The sequence below is a fragment of the Colobus angolensis genome, unplaced genomic scaffold, assembly GCF_000951035.1.
Source record: "Colobus angolensis palliatus isolate OR3802 unplaced genomic scaffold, Cang.pa_1.0 Scaffold142, whole genome shotgun sequence".
In the NCBI taxonomy this organism is placed as follows: domain Eukaryota; kingdom Metazoa; phylum Chordata; class Mammalia; order Primates; family Cercopithecidae; genus Colobus; species Colobus angolensis.
This window is the reverse complement of record NW_012114511.1, coordinates 2,313,912-2,337,843: the sequence shown is the minus strand read 5'-3', so window position 1 is coordinate 2,337,843 and position 23,932 is coordinate 2,313,912. Positions and strand designations below refer to the sequence as shown.

General features: G+C 44.6%; 1 protein-coding gene across 1 annotated transcript in view; it reads left to right on the top strand.

Moving 5' to 3' along the window:
• Window positions 1-23,932, top strand: part of SPOCK1 (sparc/osteonectin, cwcv and kazal-like domains proteoglycan (testican) 1) — a 527,842-nt gene that overhangs the window by 355,261 nt on the left and 148,649 nt on the right. Inside the window, exon 5 of the mRNA XM_011935272.1 lies at window positions 8,470-8,584. Within this exon, the coding sequence (XP_011790662.1) occupies window positions 8,470-8,584 (115 nt within the window). The remainder of the gene's footprint in view (window positions 1-8,469; window positions 8,585-23,932) is intronic.

Below are 23,932 nucleotides of genomic sequence, written 5' to 3'. Positions count from 1 at the left end.
AATTGATGGGTGCTGACGAGTTGATGGGTGCAGCACACCAACATGGCACAAGTATACATATGTAACAAACCTGCACGTTATGCACATGTACCCTAGAACTTAAAGTATAAAAAAAAAAAAAAAAAGAATGATCTGATCTCTGTATCTGTTTCTTTATTGTTGAATTAGGATAATAGTACATTATTCTATAGTTGGTGGTTGTCATTGTCTCCATGTCAGCCCCCTAATTAGGTGACAGAATATGTAATATTCTCCCTCCCTTTCCTTTCTATTTTATTTCCCCTCTCCTTCTACTTCCTCTCCCCACTCCCACCCCACTTTCAAAGGGAAATCAATTTCTTGATGGAAATGCTGAGTGAGGGTCCTTGTCAGAGCAGCTGGGGAGCAGGGAAAATGTGAGATGACAGCTTTGAGAAGGGAGGCTTGGCTGCCCAAGCTAATAAAATTTTGTGGTCGTTGGTTTTATGACTCACATTTCCACAGCTGCTCTGGCAGACCCTTCTTAACGCCTTCTTTTCTAATGATCAGGACGTGTAAATTACCATGTTGGGCTTATCAGTGGTTGCTCACAATGTCTTGCTTTGCATGTGAGCAGAGGGGCCAAGCTCTTCCCAGCCACTCTCAGTAGTGGGTAGTCCTTAACTCCTTCATCTCAGAGACAAATGCCAAGATCTCCCAGGGCTGGGCACCTGCTCTGAACCCTGGCCACGGTCATGGCTTGTCATTGTCTCCTTGCTGCAGACGGGATTTGAGATAGAGGGCAATCAGGAGAAACTGAGGGCCCTGGTCTGGGAGTGGGGCAGAGGCTGAGGCTGTGGCTGTGGGGAGAGGAAGGGTAGGGAAGGGAAAGGCACTTCCTTTGGAAGAAGGCAGGTCTGGTTCTGAGTACTGGCTTTGCCGTCAAGGCTTTATGGTGCTGGGAAGTTACTTTACCGTTTCAAACTGGTTTTCTCATCTTCAACTTGCCTTTTCACTTAATTTATCATAAATATCTACCTTTGTTACCAAATATGGATCTACTAGTTTCTGTAAAATAGCTGCGTGATGTTTAAAATATGTATTATGTAATTAACTAAACCATTTCCCTACAGTTGGTGTTCTGGATTGAATGTTTTTGTCCCCCTCAAATTCCCATGTTGAAGTTCCATTTCCTAGGGTGTCTGTATCTGGAGAGGGGGCCTCTAAGAAAGTAATTAAGGTTAAAAGAGGTCCAAAGGGTGGAGCCCTGAGCTGATAGGATAAGTGTCTTTGTAAGAAGAGACACAGAGAGAGCTGGCTCTCTCTCTCTCCAAGTGCTTACATCGAGGAAAGACCATGTAAGCATGAAGCAAAAAGCTGGCTGTCTGCAAGCCAGGAAGAGAGCCCTCCTAGAACTTCACCTTACTGGCACCCTGATCTCAGGCTTCCAGTCACCAGCACTGTGGGAAAATAAATTTCTGTTGTTTAAGCTCCCAGTCTGTGGTACTTTTGTTATGGCTGCCCGAGCAGACTAACACAGATGGACATTCAAATTGTTATAATTTCCCATTATTATAGATTATTAAGATGAACACTTTTGCCTAATATGTTCACTTGCTGGATCATAGGATGTTTCTTTTTCCCTTTTTTTGTTATAATTTTTATATATACCAAAATGGTGAGAGGATACCATAAACTTCTATACACCCATCTACCTACATTTAACAATTGTTATCATTTAAGGGCACAAGCAAAAAATTGGCCCCCAAAAAAGGCTGTTATCAGTTTATAACCCACTCACTCACCTCACACATACACGCACACACACACACACAAATAATGTAACAGAGAAGATGCTTTTAGCTTTGACACAGAAGTCCTCAGGCCTTCAGTTTAAAGAGGAGAGAAAAAAGGGCTCTTCCCAGGAGGGCTATCTTTGGTCAGACTCATCTTTTTATCCTCTGCCTATTTGTCTCTGTCTGTCCCGTGTCGCTCCCCACAAATTCCCCAATCCTTAAATGCAGGAGTCCGATCTTGGTGTCACTCTGCGCTCTGCCCTATCCAGGCACATGACCAATAGGTCCTTTATTTGTCCTGGGAGAACTTGGCCAGCCCCTTGAATATGAAAGGAAAGAATGGTGAGGAGGCTTTCCAAGCTGCCGTTCTTCCCTGGTTACAGCAAAAATTGTATGGACAGAATCTTCTGTTTTATATTCTGAGAGACTCTGTCGTCAGCTGGTGCACAAGCCTCTCTGGAGACACGGGAGGCAAGATGCATGCACGGGTTACCATGGGGACAGACAAGCTGCCATAAATGTTCCTGCTCTTAGCTTGACGAGGTTTTCACAGTTTGGAGTAATTTCTTTTTCAGTCGTCCATTAAGTTGCTCCTAATGAATCACTGGGAGTGTCTGCTCTTCACATGAACCTTGGGTTAGCATGACTCAGGCAGAGAGCAGTCTTAAAAGCAACAGCGAAACAATAGACCATCTTTAACTGGTGGACTTTTTGCAAATCGAGGGGCCTCTGACCTGAGGAAGATTCTGGAAGTCACCAGAGTGGGCCAGGAGTTCATGCTGCTGTTTTAGATTAATCGTTTGCTTACTGGTCTCAGCTGGTAGGCTTGTGCCTCCCAGAATCCTATGTGGCTTGATGTTCCTGGGGAGAGGGAGGAAGGAGGTTCCTGGCAGGAGAAAACGGGTTCTGAGAGGACCACTGGGCCCTCCAGCCCTGACATCCTCTGTCATTTGGAGGACAAGAATATATGTAGTGTGTCTGTTCTTACTAAGTGCCACTTTCTACATAAAATGCATATTTAGGGTTCCCTCTTCCTGCCCCTCTCCCCCGACTTTAGTCTGGTCACAGGTTCTTGCATGCTGGGTTGAAGGCACTGTGGAACTCAAAGGCCCTGGCTCCCCAGCATGGTCTCTGTGGCTCCAAGGCTCTTCAGGACCAGGCTCAGCCGCCTCTCCAGCCTTTTTACTCACCGGCCTGCTCCAACCTCTGCCAGCCTGACAAAACACTTGGATTCCTTAAGCCTGCCACAAACTTTCTTACCCCTGGAAAGACAGCTTCCTGTTATCTGGAGTCTTATTCCTCATCCTATTATCTGGTTTGAACCTACTTTTCCATAGATGTCAGTCTGTTCAGGAAGTCTCACATGACCCCCTGAAAGGCTGAATTAGGTACCTCATCTGTCCCCCATAGAACTCTCCTCTCAACAGTGCTCAACAGTGAACCCCTGGAGAGATGGAAGGGCATCTTTTTGCTCACCTCTTTGTATTCACCTTTAGCCTGCAGAAAGATGCTTCACACTGAATGATACTCTGTAAATGTTAATTGAATAAGCACAAATGTGTGTGATTTCCCCCAGGTGAGGAACCCTTTGGGCCAACCCACAAAATGGAACCTTCTTCTCATCTCAGCATCTCTGAGATGTATCAAGCTCTGCTGTGCTAGGTGTCATGACCCTTTGCCAATTAGCCTTAGGATGTGCTCAAGGAGAGCGCAAAGGCTTGATTCAGGATTTTAAAATCAATGTAGCTAATTAAAAAAATAACATGTTGAACTGAAAAACAAGTTCAGAAACAATTACGATAATTAAAATATCACCACCTTAATTGAGACCAAGTAGTGAGCTTAAAAATAAAGTTAATCAAAAAAAAAAGTTACATGAAACTAGTCATTAACTGGCTTTTGAATTCAGTGCTTTACAGCTTAACAAATCTCTTTAAATTAATTCATTCTTGGTTTGTTCCTTGAGAAAAGTTTCTGTAAAAAGTCATTCTGGAAAAAATAATTGGATGTGTGCTGGGTGCCAGTTGACTCTTGAATACTTCTGCATATAGGTGGGAAAGATAAAATTAACCTTTGGTGGGCACCTGCTCTGTGCTAGGGACGCTGTCCTGTTTGGGTCCACAGGAGTCCTGCAGGTTTGGTGATGGAAGAGGTAGAGAGGACACAGGGCTTTGTCATCCTCTGGGGATGTCTGCATCCTGTCACTCCTTGTATGCAGAGAGAGACTGAAACTTGGAGCAAGGTCCCCAGGAAATCAGTAGCACCATGACAAGGAAACTTTGAACCCTGCTCAGGGCTGTCACGCTCAGCTGTCTCTCCTACCTTCTCACCTGCAGTTTCCCCTACTTATTAAAAGGCCTCTCAAATGCCACTTATTATTCGGATCTCTTGTCCTTCTCTTTACAAAGTGCAGCTGCAGTCCTTTCCAGTACTGGTGCTGGGTGCCTTTCAGGAGCATCCGTCACCCTGAGCGTTGAGGCTGCTAGGAAAAACATATTTGGGAGGCCTGTATTTAAATGGAAATGACACACTCCTCATCCCCTTTCAACCCCAGTGTTGCTGTTTTTCAAAAACAAAATGCGGCGAGGTGATTAAACAAACACTGACAGCTTGATTTGTTACTGTTTTGTTGCTCTGTGAAGTTCATTTACTCTAAATAATTTGCATACAGGTTTGAAGTATTCAGATCCTAGTAATTGATTTTTAGCAGACTTGATTTCTGTATGCAAATTGTTAAGTATGTGTAGGGAGTTTAATAACGAACAGTTTTTATTTATTAGTATTTTGGGTTGGAGGAAATGTTAGCTTCCAGAAGTGGAGGGTGGTCTACAGGAGTTAGCCTAAGGTAGGGTGACAGATGGCAAGACTATAGGAACAAAATTGACCAGACCATGATTCCTTTGACTCAGTTGGGGGATGGCTGCATTCACAGGGGGTAGGCTGAGGTCTCAGGTGTCCAGAGCTGGGCACCCCACCCTCTTGGGGAAGATCAGGGCTGGTGACCTCATCCTGTGGGGTGTACTGAGAGGGAATCATGGACCATCCTCTGCAGCACCGGCTCACCTGGCTGCCCCCTCCTTTTACCCAGTAAGTCTCATTCTGCCCCAAAAGTCTCTCAAGAATATGGTGCACCTGGGCCCTTGGTGTGAGATAAGCCCCCCAATCAGCTTTTTAAAGAAGATAGTAGGAGATTCTCATGCTTCGAGCATACACTGGTGAAGAATTTGGGTTCTGGAGTCACAGCCCAGGTTTGTTCTGCATCTCTCATTAGCAATTTATTTTTAAGACCTGCACATTAATAGCAGCTACCTCCTTTGATAGCTATGAAAATTAAATGTGGTAATCCAATCAGAGGGCTTAGTTCACTGCCTGTATGTCAAAAGCACTCAGTGAGTGTTACCTATGGTTCTTTGTTACTATGAAAACTCATTATTTACTCTGGGAACAAAAGACAAACACAAACAACTTAATAAACACATATGAGGTGCTTAGCATGTTCCAGGTCTGTTCTGAGTACTTACAGATATTAACTCATTAAATGTTCATGACAACCACCAAGCAATAGCAGGTGCTGTTTTTATCCCCATTTTTACAGAAGAGAAAAGTGAGGTATGCAAGGTTAACAAGCAGCAGAGGCAGGGTTCAGTCCCAGAAGCTACCCCGCCCCGGAGTCTGTGCTGTTCCCGGCTCTGCTCAGCTGATTCATGATCCTTGTGATTGCACTGTCCATTGAGACCACCCGGGGGGCAGTGTGTGGCATGTTAACAAAGTTGGCTGCAGAGGCAAAAATAAGCTCAAATTCTGCCACAAAACTTGTCATGTAGTACTGCAGATTTTGACACCCATCACCCTAGGCCAGCCTGTTTTTCTCCATCTCTGACAGCCACTCAAGTGAAAATCTCAAGTTCTCTGCTGCAGCACTTGGCATGTATTGGGGGAAATGCCTCATCTGGTAACTATGACTGAGGCTGCCAGTGGTCTAGTCCCCAAGTTTCTTGAGATCTATAAATGTCTTCATCCTGTGGTGTGTGGAAGTGTGAGAAGGGGCAATGAAGGACTGGCATGTCCTGCTAAGCTGTTCAAGCAATGGAAACGCCATTGGATGTTGTGTGTTCAGGACCCTTGAGAAATTTTCATCATTACTGGTCATCTGGTAATCATTCTTAATTGTTGACTCAACTTTGGATGATTCTTAGAGAACGAGTCAAAGTTGGCTGAGCTGTAGTCCCAGGTTTGGCATGGGGGGCAGTGCCCTGGGCTGAGACCACACCAGCCTCCTGGCTTCTCATGCAGACATCCCCAGGAACCAAAAGAGTTCCACTTAGGACCAGGAAGCTCTTGCTGCAAGTTTCTGGAAGGCCCAGTCTTGGAAGACTCTGAAGGTAGACACAGGGCCCTGCCACCTGCCTTGCAGAGGTTGCCTTCAGCTTAAGAGCTCTGAGTGAATGAACACTCTGTCCCTGGGGCTCAAATCAGCCTATCTTTTATCTCACAGCCTGTTTCTCTCTGCTAAGATCCAAGTATCAGAGCCACATGCCTTGGGGAGTAGATTCTACCAGGTGACTCCCCTAGGACCGGGCCCTGGGTCTTGTTACTTTCCAGATGGGCCTGAGAATGCAGCCTGGCTTCTGTTTACAGCTGCTGAAGCTGCAGCAGTGGAGGGAGCCAGCTAAGCTGTTCAAGTAGCAGAAATACCTTTGGATGTTGTGTGTTCAGGACTCATGAGAAATTCTCAGCAGGCATCGGAAGAAAGTAGCGTGCAGATTCTGGGCCTGGGCAGGAAGAGAGGAACGGTGACGTCCTCTACATGCTGAGGAGTCAGGATGGCTGAGAGTCCAGTGGTTGAGGGCACTGTGACATTTCTTTATGTTTGTTTTGGTTTGGTTTTTTGACCATGTCATTTCTTGTAGAAGTTTTGCTGTACCTGCTCAGGATGCCAATTTGTTTAACCAAATGTTTGCATGGGGAGGACATGGGGAGACATCACCTCTCCTGACTGTGGAGAGCAGTTATGAAAGATTTACTACTTAATAGGCTTTAGGCCCCGGAGCTGGAAGATGGCACAATTGCTTTTGTTTTGTAGAGAATTCCCCAAGGCCTCTTCTGTGCCAATGATGAGCATGTGCACCTCAGCATGCAGAGTGCTGATTAGCCGAGGGCCTGCTGCTCAGCCTATTCCAGGAAATGTTGCAATATATGAACTGCCGTCTTTGGAGATCCTTTCTGGAGTTACTTGTTTGAATCAACTCCCCCTACCCCCTCCCGTCTCATTACTGCCTCCCCACAAACCACACTTAATAGTCAGATTGAGTATCTTATGATTGCCGGAACATGCCTCCCTGCACTCGCTGTGCCGGTTCACTCTGCCTGGATTGCTTTTTCTATCTTTGCTTTTCAAAATCCTGCCCATCCTTCAAGATCCAGTTCACATATTAATGCTCCACCAATCCTTGCCCTAGAAATTGATCTCCATTTTTCTCTTGAGCTCTATTATCATTTTATATGCCCGTCATGGTCCTTATCTAATCCTGCCTTGCACAATAAATATTTATGTGTAAGCTTTCCCCCCTCCCTGGTATATTGTAACTTTGCACAGCACAAACTGTCTCATACATCGTGAAGTTCTTCAAAAACTTAAAATAGGTTGTTTATGCACATAGTTAGTGTTTATTGAATGGAAGCAAAAAACTCTGTCCTCAAGGACTTTTTATAGGAAATGAGTAAACTTAGGCATGAATGAAGTCATAAAAAGCAACACCAGATTCATAACCAAAGAGGTAAAAGTAGCTCTTGTTTCTTGGATCACGTAAGATTTGAAGGGATGTTTAAAAAGTAATTCCTGCCTGAGCTGAAGATGCTGAAACTCCCAAAGCACAACGGAATTGCTCCCCTGATGTTGAGGAAGAATGTGTGATAGACACAGAATTTCCCCAGGCTTAGGTTTTCATTCTGTTCCCCTCCAGCCTCAGAGAACAGCACCGAGGGCAAACACATGGTTGGTTTATTTTCTACCTGTTTATTTAAGTAGAAATAGAAATTAAGGCCGGGTGCAGTGGCTCAGGCCTGTACTCCCAGCACTTTGGGAGGTCGAGGCAGGTGGATCACCTGAAGTCAGGAGTTTGAAACCAGCCTGGCCAATATGGTGAAACCCCATCTCTATTAAAAATACAAAAATTGGCCGGGCGCGGTAGCTCAAGCCTGTAATCCCAGCACTTTGGGAGGCCGAGATGGGCGGATCACGAGGTCAGGAGATCGAGACCATCCTGGCTAACACGGTGAAACCCCGTCTCTACTAAAAAATACCAAAAACTAGCCGGGCGAGGTGGCGGGCGCCTGTAGTCCCAGCCACTCGGGAGGCTGAGGCAGGAGAATGGCGTGAACCCGGGAGGCGGAGCTTGCAGTGAGCTGAGATCCGGCCACTGCACTCCAGCCTGGGCGACAGAGCGAGACTCCGTCTCAAAAAACAAACAAACAAACAAACAAACAAAAACACAAAAAGCCGGGTGTGGTGGCGTGCACCTGTAGTCCCAGCTACTTTGGGAGGCTGAGGCAGGAAAATCGCTTGAACCCAGGAAGGGGAGGTTGCAGTGAGCTGAGATCGCACCACTGTCCACCAGCCTGGGTGACACAGCAAGACTCCATCTCAACTAAAAAAAAAGAAAATTAAATTTCCCTGGAGGTCCTAACCCCGCCCTCCTTCTTGTTTTTGCCTTAGCCCTGGACCCATCCAAGGACCCCTGCCTGAAGGTGAAATGCAGCCCTCACAAAGTGTGTGTGACCCAGGACTACCAGACTGCCCTGTGTGTCAGTCGTAAGCACCTGCTCCCCAGGTAAGGCAGGAAGGCTGGGGGCTGGGGGCTGGGGGCTGGGAGGCATTCTGCAGCTGGCAGATCTAAGGGTTTCCAGTCTTTGACGTGGGGATATGGGGAGGGGAGAGCATAGTATTAGGGTCGACATTTGTATGGTGTTTGGTGCCTGTACTCCGACTATGATAGGAATCTCAGTTCTCAAACACAGGTTTACAAAGAATGTCCATCTTTATTTCCTTTAAATCTACTTCATTTTGACTCTGAGTCCTGATCTGCACAGATGAGCAGAAAATTCCTTCTTGGTCATTATTGGGACCTTTCTCCTCCCAGAGTGATGCCACGACCCAGGAAACTCACAACTAAGAAAACAGGGGCCAAGTGTTTAGTCTCCTGGTTGCACTGACAGCCTCACTGCAATGATTCTTCGAGGTCCTTTGAGGCTCAAGAGCTCTCTGCTTCCATGTCTCCATCGGATGTAGCATCTTTGCCAGCCTTGGTTTTTGGGTCCTGCTTTCTCAGGACCACCACACCACCATTCCTTCTGGGAACATGCTATTTCCTCAGGGTACAGCCCCTGATATCCTCTTTTCCCCAGCCCAGGGGGAAGTGTCTCCCGTCTTCTTCAGGGTCCTTAAAGTCATTGCTCTTATGCCTAATTCCAGTCCCAGCATCATCTATTCAGTGGGTTCAGGCTTTCACAAATGATGGATGCAGCCTTTCAATTCAGACTGCTCCTTCCTTCGGTCCTGTAAAAATACCTGAAGCATGAAAGCAAACAAGTATACACATGGAAATGGGCTTTCTTTAAGAAGGGAGTCGGACGGGGCAGGGATGAGAGGAAGGCAATTTCAGTGCATATTCTACATTTCTCCCCGTACTGCCTGTACAATTGAGAGGTGTCACAATGGGGCTTTTACCCGTGTCCATTTCCCAAGGGGGTAATATGCTTTGCCGCTCACCTGCAGTGCACATGACCTTAGGCAAACAAAGCAACCTTTCTGAATATAGATAAAGATTCCCATTTAAATCTGCTCCCCACCGAGAACTTTTGCTCTATATCTCCAGCTTCAGCTGGGACCATGCAGAATGAGTCCTATCCCCTCCCTCTGTTCCTGAAGTCCAAGCAATGCTGGTCCCCTTGGCTGTTCCTCTTGGGGTATGTTTTAATTTCCCTCAATCTTGTAAATGGTTTCCTCTGGATGTGCCTGGGGAGCTCCTGCCCTCTGAAATCATGGTCTGGCAGAGAAATGGTGCTCCTGACATAAGGTGAGCATCTAGAGCAGCCCCCACCCCATACCCCTCTGGCCTCTCTAAGCCTGGCACCTGCAGCAATAGACCTCGCCTCCAAGGTCATCTTGCTCTGGGTCACTGTCAAGGTTATTTTTAAAATAATCAGACTTTGTCTCTACAAGAGCAAGATGCAAGGTATCATAATGTGCTTTTCTGTGTCCCCAGATTGAACTGTTTTCCTGGTGGTAAAGCTAGATTGCATCCCTGAAAGACTTCAGCCTGTGCCAGCATTGTGCTCAGCACTGTTTCCTTGAGTTCTTTCAGCCATTTTGTAAATTTGGTATTTATTTTGTCTCTGCTTTCCAAAGAGCGGACTGAAGCTAGTGAGGCATTAGTAATTTGTTTGCAAGCAGCAGCATGATTCAAACCCAGGATTGTCTGTCTCCGAAGTTTATGGTTTTCACTACTACAATATGTTGATGTCTTCATTTTACCTGTTATTGTCTGCTCATCCATTCAATGACATTCAACGAAAAGGTATTGAGACTTTAGGCACCAAGGCTCCAGAGGTAAACAAGAGACTCTATTCCTATCCCCGAGGAAAGTCAAGTTCACTGGGGAGTGGTATGTAAAAAAATATTTTTGGGGGGATTTATTATTTGAAGTTCCTTTTAAGGTATATATTATCTGAGAAAACTAGCCCAGAATCTCCTGCTACATGCAATGTCTTTCTTCTCGGATGGAGGGAAGATGTGGCCATATTAATTAAAAATACCCAAATACCCTTTGGGATGGTGCTCTGGGTTGTTTAGCCATGTGTGTTGGGTGAGTGTGTGTGTGTGTGTGTGTGTAAGTGTAAGATAGGGAGTCCATTGCATGTTTCCTCCTACAATGCAGAATATAGCCCTTTCTGGAAGTGTTAGACAAGACATTTTTAGTTTTAAACTCAAATCGGTTTGAGACCTACTCAGCAACCTCATTGATATTCACGCATATCCAGGTGTAAATGGTGTTTTTCTGGGCATGCCATGTTTCTGTGTTGGAAGCACCAACACTATTGTGCTTGTGTTGAAAATTGTAATCCTCATCTTTCACATCTCCTGGTGACCACAAAATTACAGTGGCTAAGAGCATGGATTTGGGAAGGAGACCCATCTGGGCTCAATTCCCAGGTTGGCTATTTCCTTTTCCAAGTGGCCTTGGCAAGTTACTTTATCTTTCTGAATTTGTGCTTCTTTATCTGTTAAATAGGTTTCATGACAGTGCTTCTACCATTCCTCTTTTTCATTTGCTGGAACACATCCTGTAGTAATTCTTACAGGGAGGGTTTATGGGTGATAAATTTTATGAATCCTTGCAGAGTATTGTGTGTGTGTGTTTGAGTGTTCAATAAAATGATGGTGTGTAAAGTATATAGTCTAGGTCAAATAATGACAGCTGTTTGTACAATTATTGAAACAATTATGATAATAGTTATTATTGTCTACTTCATTTCGGAAGGTCAGCCAGAAATCTCCAGAGTTGCAAGTTACTGACTACAAAGTAACTCACTACAGGTGCCTTGGTCCCTACCCAGTTTGATTGTGCCTGCCTCTGCAGTTTCTGTAAGAGGAAGCCTTTGCCGTTCAGCGTGAGGATGACAGCATCATTTCTGCTGCCCCCTTTACAGTTCACAGCAGGTGTAGACTAAGAAGATGATGGGATTTCTGATAATTGGACCCATTGATTCATTGGAAATAGCCCAAAGAGGAGGTGCTGGCTGAGATGGCATGCCCACTCCTTTATCAAGGTCTGGGAGGCAGCCTGGCTCAGGAAGCCCCTGAGTGTGTTTGCTGTGGTTGTATGTCCAACCTTTCTTCTCTTCCTCTTAGAGGCTGAATTACTCAGCCCACGATATCAGTTGAGTGCATACCTCTTCGAAGGGTCTTGGACACCTTCCCAGAAGAAACATCTGTCCTTCCACATTATACTCCAGGGGTCCCCTCTGACCGGGGAAACCATGTTGACAACTCTATTTATTCATCAATCAGGGAAATAATCTTTCTCTCTGTGAAACATCTGTAGGCAATCTCACCAGCCAAGCTGGCCTCTGCAGCAGCTCAAGAGGCAAATCTCACCTGCCAGACAGTCAGGAGTGCACACAGAGAGGCAGCCAGGCCAGCCGTTAGCTGATTATGAGGCTCCAGACTTAGGCTATCTTTGCAAGCAGATCAAGACAGAAGGACAGTGAGCACATCAGTGAGAGAATTTCATTAGCTTTCCTTGCCTGCGGAGATTGAGTGAGCAGAGGAGCTGTTTGACACACACATCTGTGACTGCAGCGTGTCAGGGCCGGCAGGCAAGCAATTTCAGTGGGGGGCCAAGCAAGGCAGCCAGCCCTCCCCTGCTGGAATTCTTCTCCTTGATTAGGGTGGCATTTGTATTTGGTTTCAGGTAAACTGACATTCTCTTTGGAGAATTCTCTTTGGAAATTCTTTGTTTCACACCTTCCCGCTGTTAAGCAATATTGAGTGGGGTTGCGAGGGACAGATTTGTGTAGTATGTTCATCTTTCAAGTTCTCTAATGGGGCCAGTTATGCATAAAAGAGCAATGTGAAGACAGCTGGGAGTCAGGAAGCCTTCTCCTAGGTTACTTTAAGATAATTTTGAATTTAGTTTGGTGTGATGATAGTTGATGCTTGTTATAGAAAACATTAAAAGTAGAGAAAGAAAAAGAAATAAGAAATAGGCAATGGTCACACTATCTAAAAATAGTAATTAAAATATTGCAGAATATTTTCTTCCATTCTTCCATCATGAGTTTTTTCTATTGGTGTGTTTTTGTCAAAACGGATCAAGTGGTTCCTATATTGTATATAAAAATTTCTATTACGCCCTCTTTAGTTAATTTTTGTAAGTGAGTATTTTGGTAATACTACAAATTATTGGCAGATATAATTTTTTTTGAGACAGTGTCATCTGGGTGAAGGGTGGTGGTATGATCATAGCTCACTGTCACCTTGAACTCCTGGGCTCAAGCAATATAGATATATATTTTAATCATTATATAACATACTATACAAAAAATAACTTGAAATGAGTCATAGACCTAAATATAAGAGCTTAGGCTTTTTTTAGAAGTCTTGGAAGAGGCTTAGAAGAAAACGTAAGAGTTATGACCTTGAGTTTGACTAAGATTTCTTAAGTAGGACACAAAAAGCCTGAAAGGTAATGCAAAAAAACAAGCAACAAATTAGACTTCATCACTGGTCTTCTAAAGACACTTTTACAAAAATGAAAAAGACAAGTCACTCTGAGAGAAAATATTTGCAAAACATGTACAACAAAAGATTTGATTCTAAAATATAATGAAAGCATATGTGCATTTAAAGACTCCCTCCTGCATGTTCATATCAGCTTTATGTGTGATAGATAAAAACTGTAAAATAAGCTTAATGTCAACAAGAGGTGAGAGAGTAGACAGATTGTGGTCTATCTCATAATGGATTACTATTCAGCAGTAAATAGAAATAGGCTATTGATACATCCAACATAATGGATGAATCTGGTAATAATTAGGCAGAGTGAAAGAAGACAAACCTCCCACACAAAGGGGGAGATACTGTACAATTTCCATTTACATGAAATTTTAGAGAACACAGACCAATCTGTGATGACAGAAAACAGGTTATTTGTCCTCAGAGCAGTGATCATTGAGTGCCTAAGCATTCTGTAAGGCTTGACCATAAAGTAGACCCTTTGGGAGACAGTTAAGTCACACTCTGGTCTTAGATGGCCAGGATCCCATTGGTAAATGGGGTTGTTTGCGGAAGAAGGGTTTTTATTACAACATTGTGCTGTTCTTCCTGACTTAGGTTTTAGAAACATTCTCACAGGCATTCTTAAGAAAAATGTTCTCTTAGGGGACAGGGGGATAAACAGAAAGTCCTCAGGCCTGCAGAGGGTTCTGCCCTCAGGGATTTTCTGCCAGTCTGCATGGCTGGTTCTGATTTACTATTCTGTGGGGTGGGAGATCGTGAGGCAGAGAGTGGAGGTTTCCCTACAGCGTGCTGAACATTGATTTTACCTCTCTGTTGCCATTGATTTTCATTTGGAGAATGGAAAATTGAAGCATTTGTTTTAAGCCTTCCAGACAAGCCACATTCTCAAATTCTGCAAGTGTATTGTGAATGGGAGGGAGGGATGTCAGGATGGAACTTACAATATCTAAGTATACCCTTCAAGCCTCTGGGGAGCAGTGGGAACTAATCTGTTTTTAAATAAGGAGCAGACATGGCCCGACTTCCCAATGGACTGGGCCTCTCTAATGTAATGGCCCTTTATCTCCGCTTCTTAACTATCTGGAATAACAACTAATTCTCCACACCAGCAAAGAATTCAGATCCAGTTGAGGCTCTCGATACAGTAGACCGATCTGAGAGCCTTCTGTCTTTTATGTGAACTTGAAAAAAAGAATCAAAGTGTTCGAGGTCAGAGAGAAGTACATCACAGAATGTGCCTCAAATACCAAACTCTCAGAGGAGATTTGAAAGGATGACGGTTATTTCATCTCAGTTTTGTTTTACAACAAAGCACTGCCTCCTGCTACAGGGGCTTTGAACTGGTTGATTATACATACACATAGCTGTCGAGGTTTGGAAGACACGTGGCCTTGCAGGAGGTGGGTAATTCCTGGGTGTCTGGATGGCTTTCTGGCACTTCACAAGTCAAGGCATTGCCAGTAACCAAAGAGTGATTGTGCCTATATTCATTACTACGATTTTATATTTAGGTAGCTTATGCCCCTTCTCCAAGTGGCTCATGCATTGCTTAGGGGTTCTCCTTTAAGCTCAGAGGATTTTCATTTACTGTGTTCTGGGTCTGGATAGGGTGCCAATGAGAGCTTGTTGCTATATCCCTACACTGATTGTGGAATTAATGCAAGGAGTTTTGGGTTTCCCTGTTCCAAATCAGTCATCTTTGTAAACAGAAACATCATCACTGCGATCTATTGTTTTGCAAATAAATACCACTGGACAGTACAGAAGATGAGAAGGAAAGTGGCTGGCTCAAGGATGCTGCTTACTGACCACCTGTCTTGTGTTAGGCACCCTTTGCAGGAGGAATCTTACTGACTTCTCACAACAGTCTGCTAGGTCGGTATTATAATACCCATTTTACAGATGGGATTGTTGAAGTTCTATAAATAACTGTCCTAATTGGACACTGCCAGTAAGGGGAAGATTAGGAACCACAGTGGAGGCCAGTCCACTTCCAGATTCCATGCCTGTTGCCTGTGCTGCACAGCCTGCTCTGCTGTGGAGTCATGGGGCAAGCTCCCAGAAGCCTGATGGGCGTTTCCCTTAGTGATAACTGCCCCTCCCCCGCCCCGGCCTATCTGCTCCTGGCCCTAGAGGTGCTGCTATACAGATGCCTGGGACCTTTTCTCCCGTCCTTGCCCCTTGCAAAGCAACTAGTCCGTGCCCTGGTGTTAAACCTGTTTCTTCTTTCTGTGCCCAAAGCAATAATTCTGAATTCATTTTTCCCCTTCTTGGCTTTTCCGAAAGTAATCATTCAAACCACATGTCACTTAAACATAGAGATATTTAATTACTTTAAACCCACAAGCCCCTCTCTTCTTTCTTTTAAACAGCAGAAGCACTTTATGGATGTGCTCAGGGTAAGGACCCAGCTGCTTGTGGAGCCTTCACTGAACAAGATTTTATAACTCAAGCCACTTAACTCCTCTGTTCCTTTGTTTTTCTCTCTGAAACGAAGACTATTGATTAGATGATCTTAATGATGAGCAGCAGAGAGTAAAAAGCAATTCGTAATGGAAATGTGAATAATTATGTGGAATTTTTAGTCCCTTGGTTAAGGAACAGAATGAGAGGCAGATCCTGCACATTGTCAGGCAAATTCGCTAGGCTGGTTTTACAAATATAATTTTTTTTTTTTTTTTTTTTTTGAGATGGAGTCTTGCTCTGTCGCCCAGGCTGGAGTGCAGTGGTGCAGTCTTGGCTCACTGCTACCTCTGCCTCCCAGGTTTGAGCAATTCTCCTGCCTCAGCCTCCCGGGTAAGTGGGACTACAGGCGCGTGTCACCACGCCTGGCTAATTTTTTTGTATTTTTAGTAGAGATGAGATTTCACTGTGTTAGCCAGGATGGTCTCTATCTCCTGACCTTGTGATCTGCCTGCCTCAGCCTCCCAAAGTGCTGGGACTACAGGTGTGAGCCGCTGCACCCAGCCTCCAAATACATTTTAAAAATAGCAAAAGAAGACTGCCAGTAAAATGTGTCTCACTCACCTTCTTCTGCCTCGTTTTCCCATTTTTCATTTAAGCCATGCTTTCGGTGCCATCTGAAGATGGGGGTGGGTGGGGCAGGTTTACCTGGCAAGGTCGACCAGTGAGACTCCTACCTCCTGCCTGACCTGGTAGTTTCTAGATGTACCCTCAAGAACCAGAGACTCTGCCCTGGGAGCTTGTCATCTCCCCTCCAGGCTGTACTTGCTGGAAAACAAATAAACAAACAACAACAACAACAACAACAACAAACGCTTCCAGAAGGGGCAGTTCATATTTTCCATTGACCACAAAGCACTGGATCACCATCTTTTTTGAGCCATGATTTATCTGTAGGAGATGGAGAATGTTTTATGGTTGAATTCCCAGGATGTGCACATGCTCAGATGCTAATAAGTCAAGTGTCTGTGAAGCTGGGAATGGCAGGGCCAGGGATTGATTAACAATGCCCTCTGATTTCCTACCTCCATTTCCAGTAAAATGGCATTACGTACACTGCCTTTCTCTGCGGTTCTGCCCAGAATGATGGGGCTGCAGTTGCTGTATTTGTTGGTGTCCTTGCTTATTAAGGAATGTACATATTGGTGTATTTCCTGCATCAGATTTCAGTGGATTAGAAAGAGGAGGTTGAGGTAGGTGTGCCTATTTTGAATAGATAATTACTAGCTGTGATTTCCACTAGGGATCAGGTCTTGCTGGGCAGCACACAGGGGTGAACTGCTATATGAGCACATCTCTCCCTAAACATTGAGAAAATAACAAACCTGAGCCCCCCTGCAAGTCACTGAAGATGTTAAATTGCCCATCTTGAGTAAAAATTCCTAGCAAGCTCTGGAGATTTTTTTTTTTTTTTTTTGAGACAGAGTCGCCCAGGCTGAAGTGCAGTGGCACAATCTTAGCTCATTGCAAGCTCCGCTTTCTGGGTTCACACCATTCCCCTGCCTCTGCCTCCCGAGTAGCTGGGACTACAGGCACCCACCACCACGCCTGGCTAGTTTTTTATGTTTTTTAGTAGAGACAGGGTTTCACCATGTTAGCCAGGATGGTCTCGATCTGCTGACCTCGTGATCCTCCTGTCTTGGCCTCCCAAAGTGCTGGGGTTACAGGCATGAGCCACCACGCCAGGCCAGAGATAATTTTTAGTATTCAGGTAGACCAGAGCCTATGTGGCCTCCTCACAAAGATGTCATCTTTTTTTATTTTTTTTATTTTTTTGAGATGGAGTCTTGCTCTGTTGCCCAGGCTGGAGTGCAGTGGCATGATCTTGGCTCACTGCAACCTCCACCTCCCGGGTTCAAGAGATTCCCCTGCCTCAGCCTCCCAAGTAGCTGGAACTACAGGCATGTGCCACCATGCCTGGCTAATTTTTGTATTTTTAGTAAAGGTGGGGTTTCACCATGTTGGCCAGGATGGTCTCGATCTTCTGACCTCGTGATCCGCCGCCTCACCCTCCCACTGTGCTGGGATTACAGGCGTGAGCCACCGCGTCCGGCCGATATCATCTTCTTTTATAAAATTTATGAGATTGAACTTTCCCACTTTTACTTCATTTTAATTTTTCTTTAATCACTTTCCTTCTCCTTTGTTATTAATAAATCTACTGTCACTTACTTGCTGTTCTGCCGAAACTCATCAAGATCCAAACCCAGAGGTTTTCAGTTTAGGCATTTTATATCAGATTAATCCAACCAATGAACCATGAAAAACATTCTTTATGGGTATGAACCACTATAGTAGGACCCATGTAGGGTGCTGACCCTGTGGGTTCTGGGCCGGAAAATGGACTTAGGATGATTTCGATGGACATTCCAGGCTATCTTTAGAAGGACTTTTGTTTTAAATAGAATGTTCTCAAGCTAATGTTCTGTCTTTAATGTTCCTCATGGAGAGAGGGTACACAGGGCAGGCCCTCTGTACACAGAGGGACAGGAGAGATGAAAGTTAATTAGTTTGGGGACCTTGGCACCTTTCCAAGGCACTCTCTTAAATGAGGTTTTTCATGGGTATGCATTGAACCCAATGTTGCTGTGTTACCAAGTAATGAGAAGTTCTCCTCTCAGCCTGCCTTGTCCATGATGCATCCACAGCTGGAGGTGCTGTGGTGTCATGCTTCCCAGTGAACTTCAAGTCCAGCTTCGGAATGGTGACATTGACCTGAAGGAAAGGAGGAGACCTGGCTCAAACTTTCCATTGTTGTGAGGAATTCCCAAGTGGACAGCCAAGTGACAGGGGGAGCTAGATTCCTTTTCTTGGCAGGCACCAGGGGAGGGCATCTCTGAATATGGTGACAGTGATGAAATGCTTTAGAGCTTGAGTCCTTCCTGTAGTTGCTTCAGCAGGACTAGCTCAGAAAACTGCTCACGTGCATGCTCTGGTGATGGTGGGTTATGGGTCATTATTTCAGATCCCACTAAGTTGGAGTTTGTCATAATTTCTTTATTCAACAAATATTTATGGGTGCCTTCCATTTGCCAGACACTGTGTTATATGTTTGGAGTTTTGTGATGAGTGGGCATGGTCTACCCGTGTGGAGATTAAAGTCTGTTGAAAGAGACAGATGAAAAAAAATTAAATATCTAATAAACTGTGATAAGATTAAGGAAGATAAGAGTGGAGTGGTTTAAGAATCACTGCCTCTGCAGGGGGCAAAGTAAAACCACCTTTGTAAAGATTATGACAGCGAGGGAAGTCTAGCATGGGTGACTCCCTCTTGCGTCTAGCTTCACAGGCTGGCTGTCTTCGCTTAGTCCTGGACACAGGTCAAACCAACCATGGGGAGAATTTAGTTTATAGTTAAACTTTGAAAGAAGGATGAGGGTGGAAAGAGAGGAGGGGAAGTTCCCTCTTTAAAATGATCCCTTTCCTTGCTCGGGGACCAAAACCACCTTTGTGAGTCTAATGAAAAGCCACAAGATTAGGATTATGGGAGGGGTCTGAATTCGGCTAACATGTAGGTGTAGCTGAACAATAACCAGCCATTGTCTACCAGCTTGCCTTTCTCTAATCCCTTGCTGCTCAAGAGTCATGTGACCAGAGGTCACAAGATTTGTGACTTTCCCTATTCTATCTATTGCTCCTATAGAACCTAAGGTTGATCTTTTGAGATATTTTTCAGATCTGCGCATTCAAACATCTGACTGACTCCACCTGGACCTGGGACTCATGACTCAACCAGTCCTGTGGCCCCTACCCGGAGGAGGACTGAATGCATGGGGACCCTTTTTCACAGCCCTATGATTTTATCCCCCACCAATCAGTGGCACCCATTCCCTAGGCCTCTGCCCACCCGATTATCCATAAAACCCCTAGCCTCTGAATTCTCAGGGAGGCTGATTTGAGCAAGAAAACTCCTGTCCGACCACTTGGCTAGCTCCACATTAAACTCTTTCTCTTCTATAATATCACAGTCTCGGTGAATTGGTTTTTCCTGTGTAGCAGGCAAGAAGAACCTATCAGGCAACTACAAAGGGGTAGGTGCCAGCAAGGCAGAGAGAAAGGGAAGTGTTCTCAGTGGAGGGAACAGCCTCTGCAAAGGCTCTGAGTCAGGGAAGAAGAGAAGGAGCTCAGTGTACAAAAGAAAGTGAGAAAGGGGAGGCCTGTGCTGCAGGAAAGAAGTGACTGAGGGAGTGTGGATACATGAGGCTGGAAAGAAAGGCAGGGCTAGATTCTGCAACACCTTGAAGACCATGAGGACATGTGCAGCTTTCAGACCAGGTATGATGGGATGTTTTGTGTGACTTTCAGTTGGAGAGTGATAGAATTGTGTGGTTTAGGGTGTACTGTATTTCCTTAAATTCTTATTCTTTAAAGCAGACTTTTGTCCCACATGAGAGAATATAGAGGGTGTACATTAAAAATCCTAAAGATATCCTCATTGAGCTTGTAGGCTAGTAGAGGAGGTTAAGAACGTGAATGTATATCATCTAATCTAGAAGATAGAAAATCCCGTGAAATAAATTGGAAGTTCTAAGAAGGAAGCAAGCACTTCCAGCTACAGTTGGGGTTGAGGGAGGGGTGAACTCAGATAAGGAGCATTACTTAGTAGTGTTTTTTAGTATTTACTAGTGTTTAAGACCATATGAGGACACTGGCTCAGACCCACTGGGACATGCTTAATGTTGACACCTGTTAAATGGCAGAGCTGGGAGACCAGGGCCGTGCTGCCCCAAACCCATCTTCTGTGTAAGAGCCACTCTGCCCTCAAGCTGCTTCCTGCACCGAAGCTCCGTTTTCTTCTAAAATGATTACTTTAAACCCTACATTGTGGCATTTTTATAAGGAAAGCAGGTGAGCTTAGTATCAGTACATAGTAGGCACCCAATAAATTTAGTCTTTCTTCTGAACCTCTAGTTCCTCAGGAAACAAATCAGATAGAGGAACAATCCTTGCTAACCTCACAGAGGTTTTAAGGCTCATATGTGCAAAGGCCCCTGCTATTTTTAATGTTCTGGGTGGTGTCAGTTGTTATCTTAGTCCATTTGGGTTGCTATAACAGGACACTATAGACTGGGTGGCTTATAAACAAATTTATTTCTTACAGTTCTGGTGGCTCGAAAATCCAAGATCAAGGTACTGTCAGATTCTATGTCTGGTGAGAACCTACCTCCTGTTTTGTAGACAGCTGTCTTTTTGCTGTGTTTTCAAATGACAGAAGAATCCAGGAATATCTGTGGGGCCTCTGTTATGAGGTCACCAATTCTATTCATGAGGACTCCACTTTCATGACCTAATTACTTTCCAAATGTTCTACCTCCAAATACCCTCACATTGGGGATTAGGTTTCAACATAGTAATTTTGGGGAGATACAAACATTGTCCATAGCATTCTTCTTCTGACCCCCACTAAATTCACATGCAAAATATACTCATTCTATCTCAATAGCCATAAAAGTCTTAATTCATTCCAACATCAACTTTAAAGTCTGAAGTCCAAACTCTCATCTAAATATCATCTAAATCCAGTGGGAATGAGATTCAAGATATTGTTCATCCTGAGGCAAATTGCTCTCCAGCTGTGAACCTGTGAAACCAACATGTTATGTGGTTCCAAAATATAATGGTGGGATAGGTGTAGGATTACCATCCCAAAAGGGAGAAATAGGAAAGAAGAAAGGGATAACGGGCCCCAAGTAAGTCAAAACTTCAAAAGGGCAAATAGTAGTAAACCTTAACTACTTAATCTTAAATAAAAGGTTATTCAAGAATAATCTTTTGTGACTTGATATTCTGCCCTTCAGGTCCACTGGGCAGAGCTCCTCCCTTCCAGACCCACTGGGGTAGGGATATTGCCTTCCAGGCCCACTGGAATGAGAGTCTCACCTTCTGTACCCATTGAGATAACTGTGTTGTCCCCACAGCTTGCCAGGCAGGGGTTGGGCCCCTGATGGCTCCAGGTAGCCCTGTCCCCCTGCAATGTCTCTGGTTCTTGCAACCATAGCTCCCTTGGGCTGGAATCATACACTGGTAGCTCTGCTGGTATGGAGCTGGTGGAGTAGGTGGGTGTTGCCCAAATGGGGTCTTTCTGAATGGGGTCTTTCTGTGGTGGCCTCATAGTACTCACTGCGGCTCCTGTACTCGGGGCCTGTGATGGGTAGAGCAGCCCTGATGATTTCTGAATTGCTCTTGCCTTGTCTTTGATGATAGCTCTTGGCTTTTGTTTAGGTCACTGACTAATCTCACCATTGTGCTGAATAGTGCCTGGCTTGTGTTGAGATGACTGACCCATACTGATCTCCTTTATACATTGTCACTTTACCAGACCCTTAGCATTCTCTCCAGAACATGTTTTCTCATTCTTTACAACATGAATAGGCCGAGAGCTTTCTAAATCCTTAAGTTCTGCCTCCCTGTTGATGAACAGTCTCATCTTTGAGTCATTTTACTTAAAGCAATCAGGAGGAGCCAGGCCACTTCTTGAACACTGTGCTTAGATATTTCCTCAGCCAAATATTCGGTTTAATTGTTTGCAAATTCTATCTTCCACAGACACTAGGACATGAATACAATTCAGCCAAGTTTCTTCCACTTTCTAACAAAGGTGGCCTTTCTTCTTCTTCTTTTTTTTTTTTGAGATGGAGTTTCGCTCTTGTTGCCCAGGCTGGAGTGCAGTGGTGCGATCTCAGCTCACTGCAGCCTCCGCCTCCCAGGTTCAAGTGATTCTCCTGCCTCAGCCTCCTAAGTAGCTTAGATTATAGGCATGCGACACCATGACCAGCTCATTTTGTATTTTTAATAGAGATGGGGTTTCTCCATGTCTGTCAGGCCGATCTCGAACTCCCGACCTCAGGTGATCCACCCACCTTGGCCTGCCAAAGTTCTGGGATTACAGGTGTGAGCCACTACACCTGACCTCCTGTAGTTTCTAATAATATATTCCTCATTTATGCCTGAGTCCTCATCAGAATAACCTTTGCTATCTTAGTATGTTTGTGTTGCTGTAAAGGAATACCTGAGGTTGGGTAATTTATTAAGAAAAGAGATATATTTGGCTCATGGTTCTGCAGGCTGTACAAGAAGCATGGTGCAGCATCTGCTTCTGATGAGGACTTCGGGAAGCGTCCACTCAAGGTGGAAGGCAAAGGGGTGCAGCATCACATGGCAAGAGTGAAAGCAAGAGAGAAAGTGGAGGGAGGTCCCAGGCTCTTTTTAACAATTATTTCTCATGGACACGAAGAAAGCAAGAACTCACCACTCACTCATTACAGTGAGAATGGCACCCAGCTAGCCATTCATGAGAGATTTGCTCCATGACCCAACACCTTCCATTAGGCTCCACCTGCAACATTGGGGATCAAACTTCAACATGAGATTTGGAGGGGACAGATATTCAAACTATATTACTGTCCAATTTCTACCAATATTCTGTTCAGGATTACTTAGGTATTCTCTAAGGTGATCAAAGCTTTCTCTACAGGTCTCTCCTTTTCTTTCTGGGCACTCACCAGAATAGCCATAAAAATCCTTTCATGACAATGTAGGTTCTTTCCAGCGTGCACATTCAGACTCTTTCAGCCTCTGTCCATTGCCCTGTTTCAAAGCTGCCTTTCATTTTTAGGTACTTGTCACTGCAGCACCCCACTTCTCAGTACCAATTTTTCATCTTATCGTGTTTGGGGCTGCTATGCAAAAATACCAGAAACTGACTGATAAACAACAGAAATTTATTTCTCGTAGTTCTGAAGGCTAGGAAGTTCCAAGTCAAGGCACTGGCAGACTCTGTGTCTGGTGAAGTCCCTTTTTACTAGGACGTTTTTTCACTGTGTCCTCACATTGTGGGAACAGCTAGCCAGCTCTCTGTGGTCTCTTTTATAAGGGCACTAATCCCTTTATGAGAGGTGAGTTAATGACCTAATCACCCCCCGCAAAGGCCCCACCTCCTAATACCATCACCTTAGGGGTTAGGATTTTGATATACAGATTTTTGGGGAGACACAAACATTTGATCTACAGCAGTTGTTGCTTTTCTCTACTGGCTGAATGAATACTCCATTGCTTGTTTTGCTCTTACCACTCACTTACAATGCCCAGATTCCCTGTGGAGTATCAGCCCTAGGAGGGTATGACTAGTTCACTCTTGTATCCCTTGTGCCTAGCTCAGGCCTTGGCACACTGCAGGTGTTCATGGCATATTTAATGGATGAATGAATCAGTTAAATCAAGAAAGGAGCTGGGGATGCAGGGCCAGGCTGGTGCACTTAATGGAAGCTGTGTTAGGTCAGCCAAGTTGCAAAGTGATGCTTAGAATAAGAGTTAGGGCTGTTAATACCATTGAGAGAAGTGAGTATATCCTATTTCCTTTTGTTTGCTGCATAGAACCTATCACATTCCTGGGTACACAGAAAATACTCTGAATGTG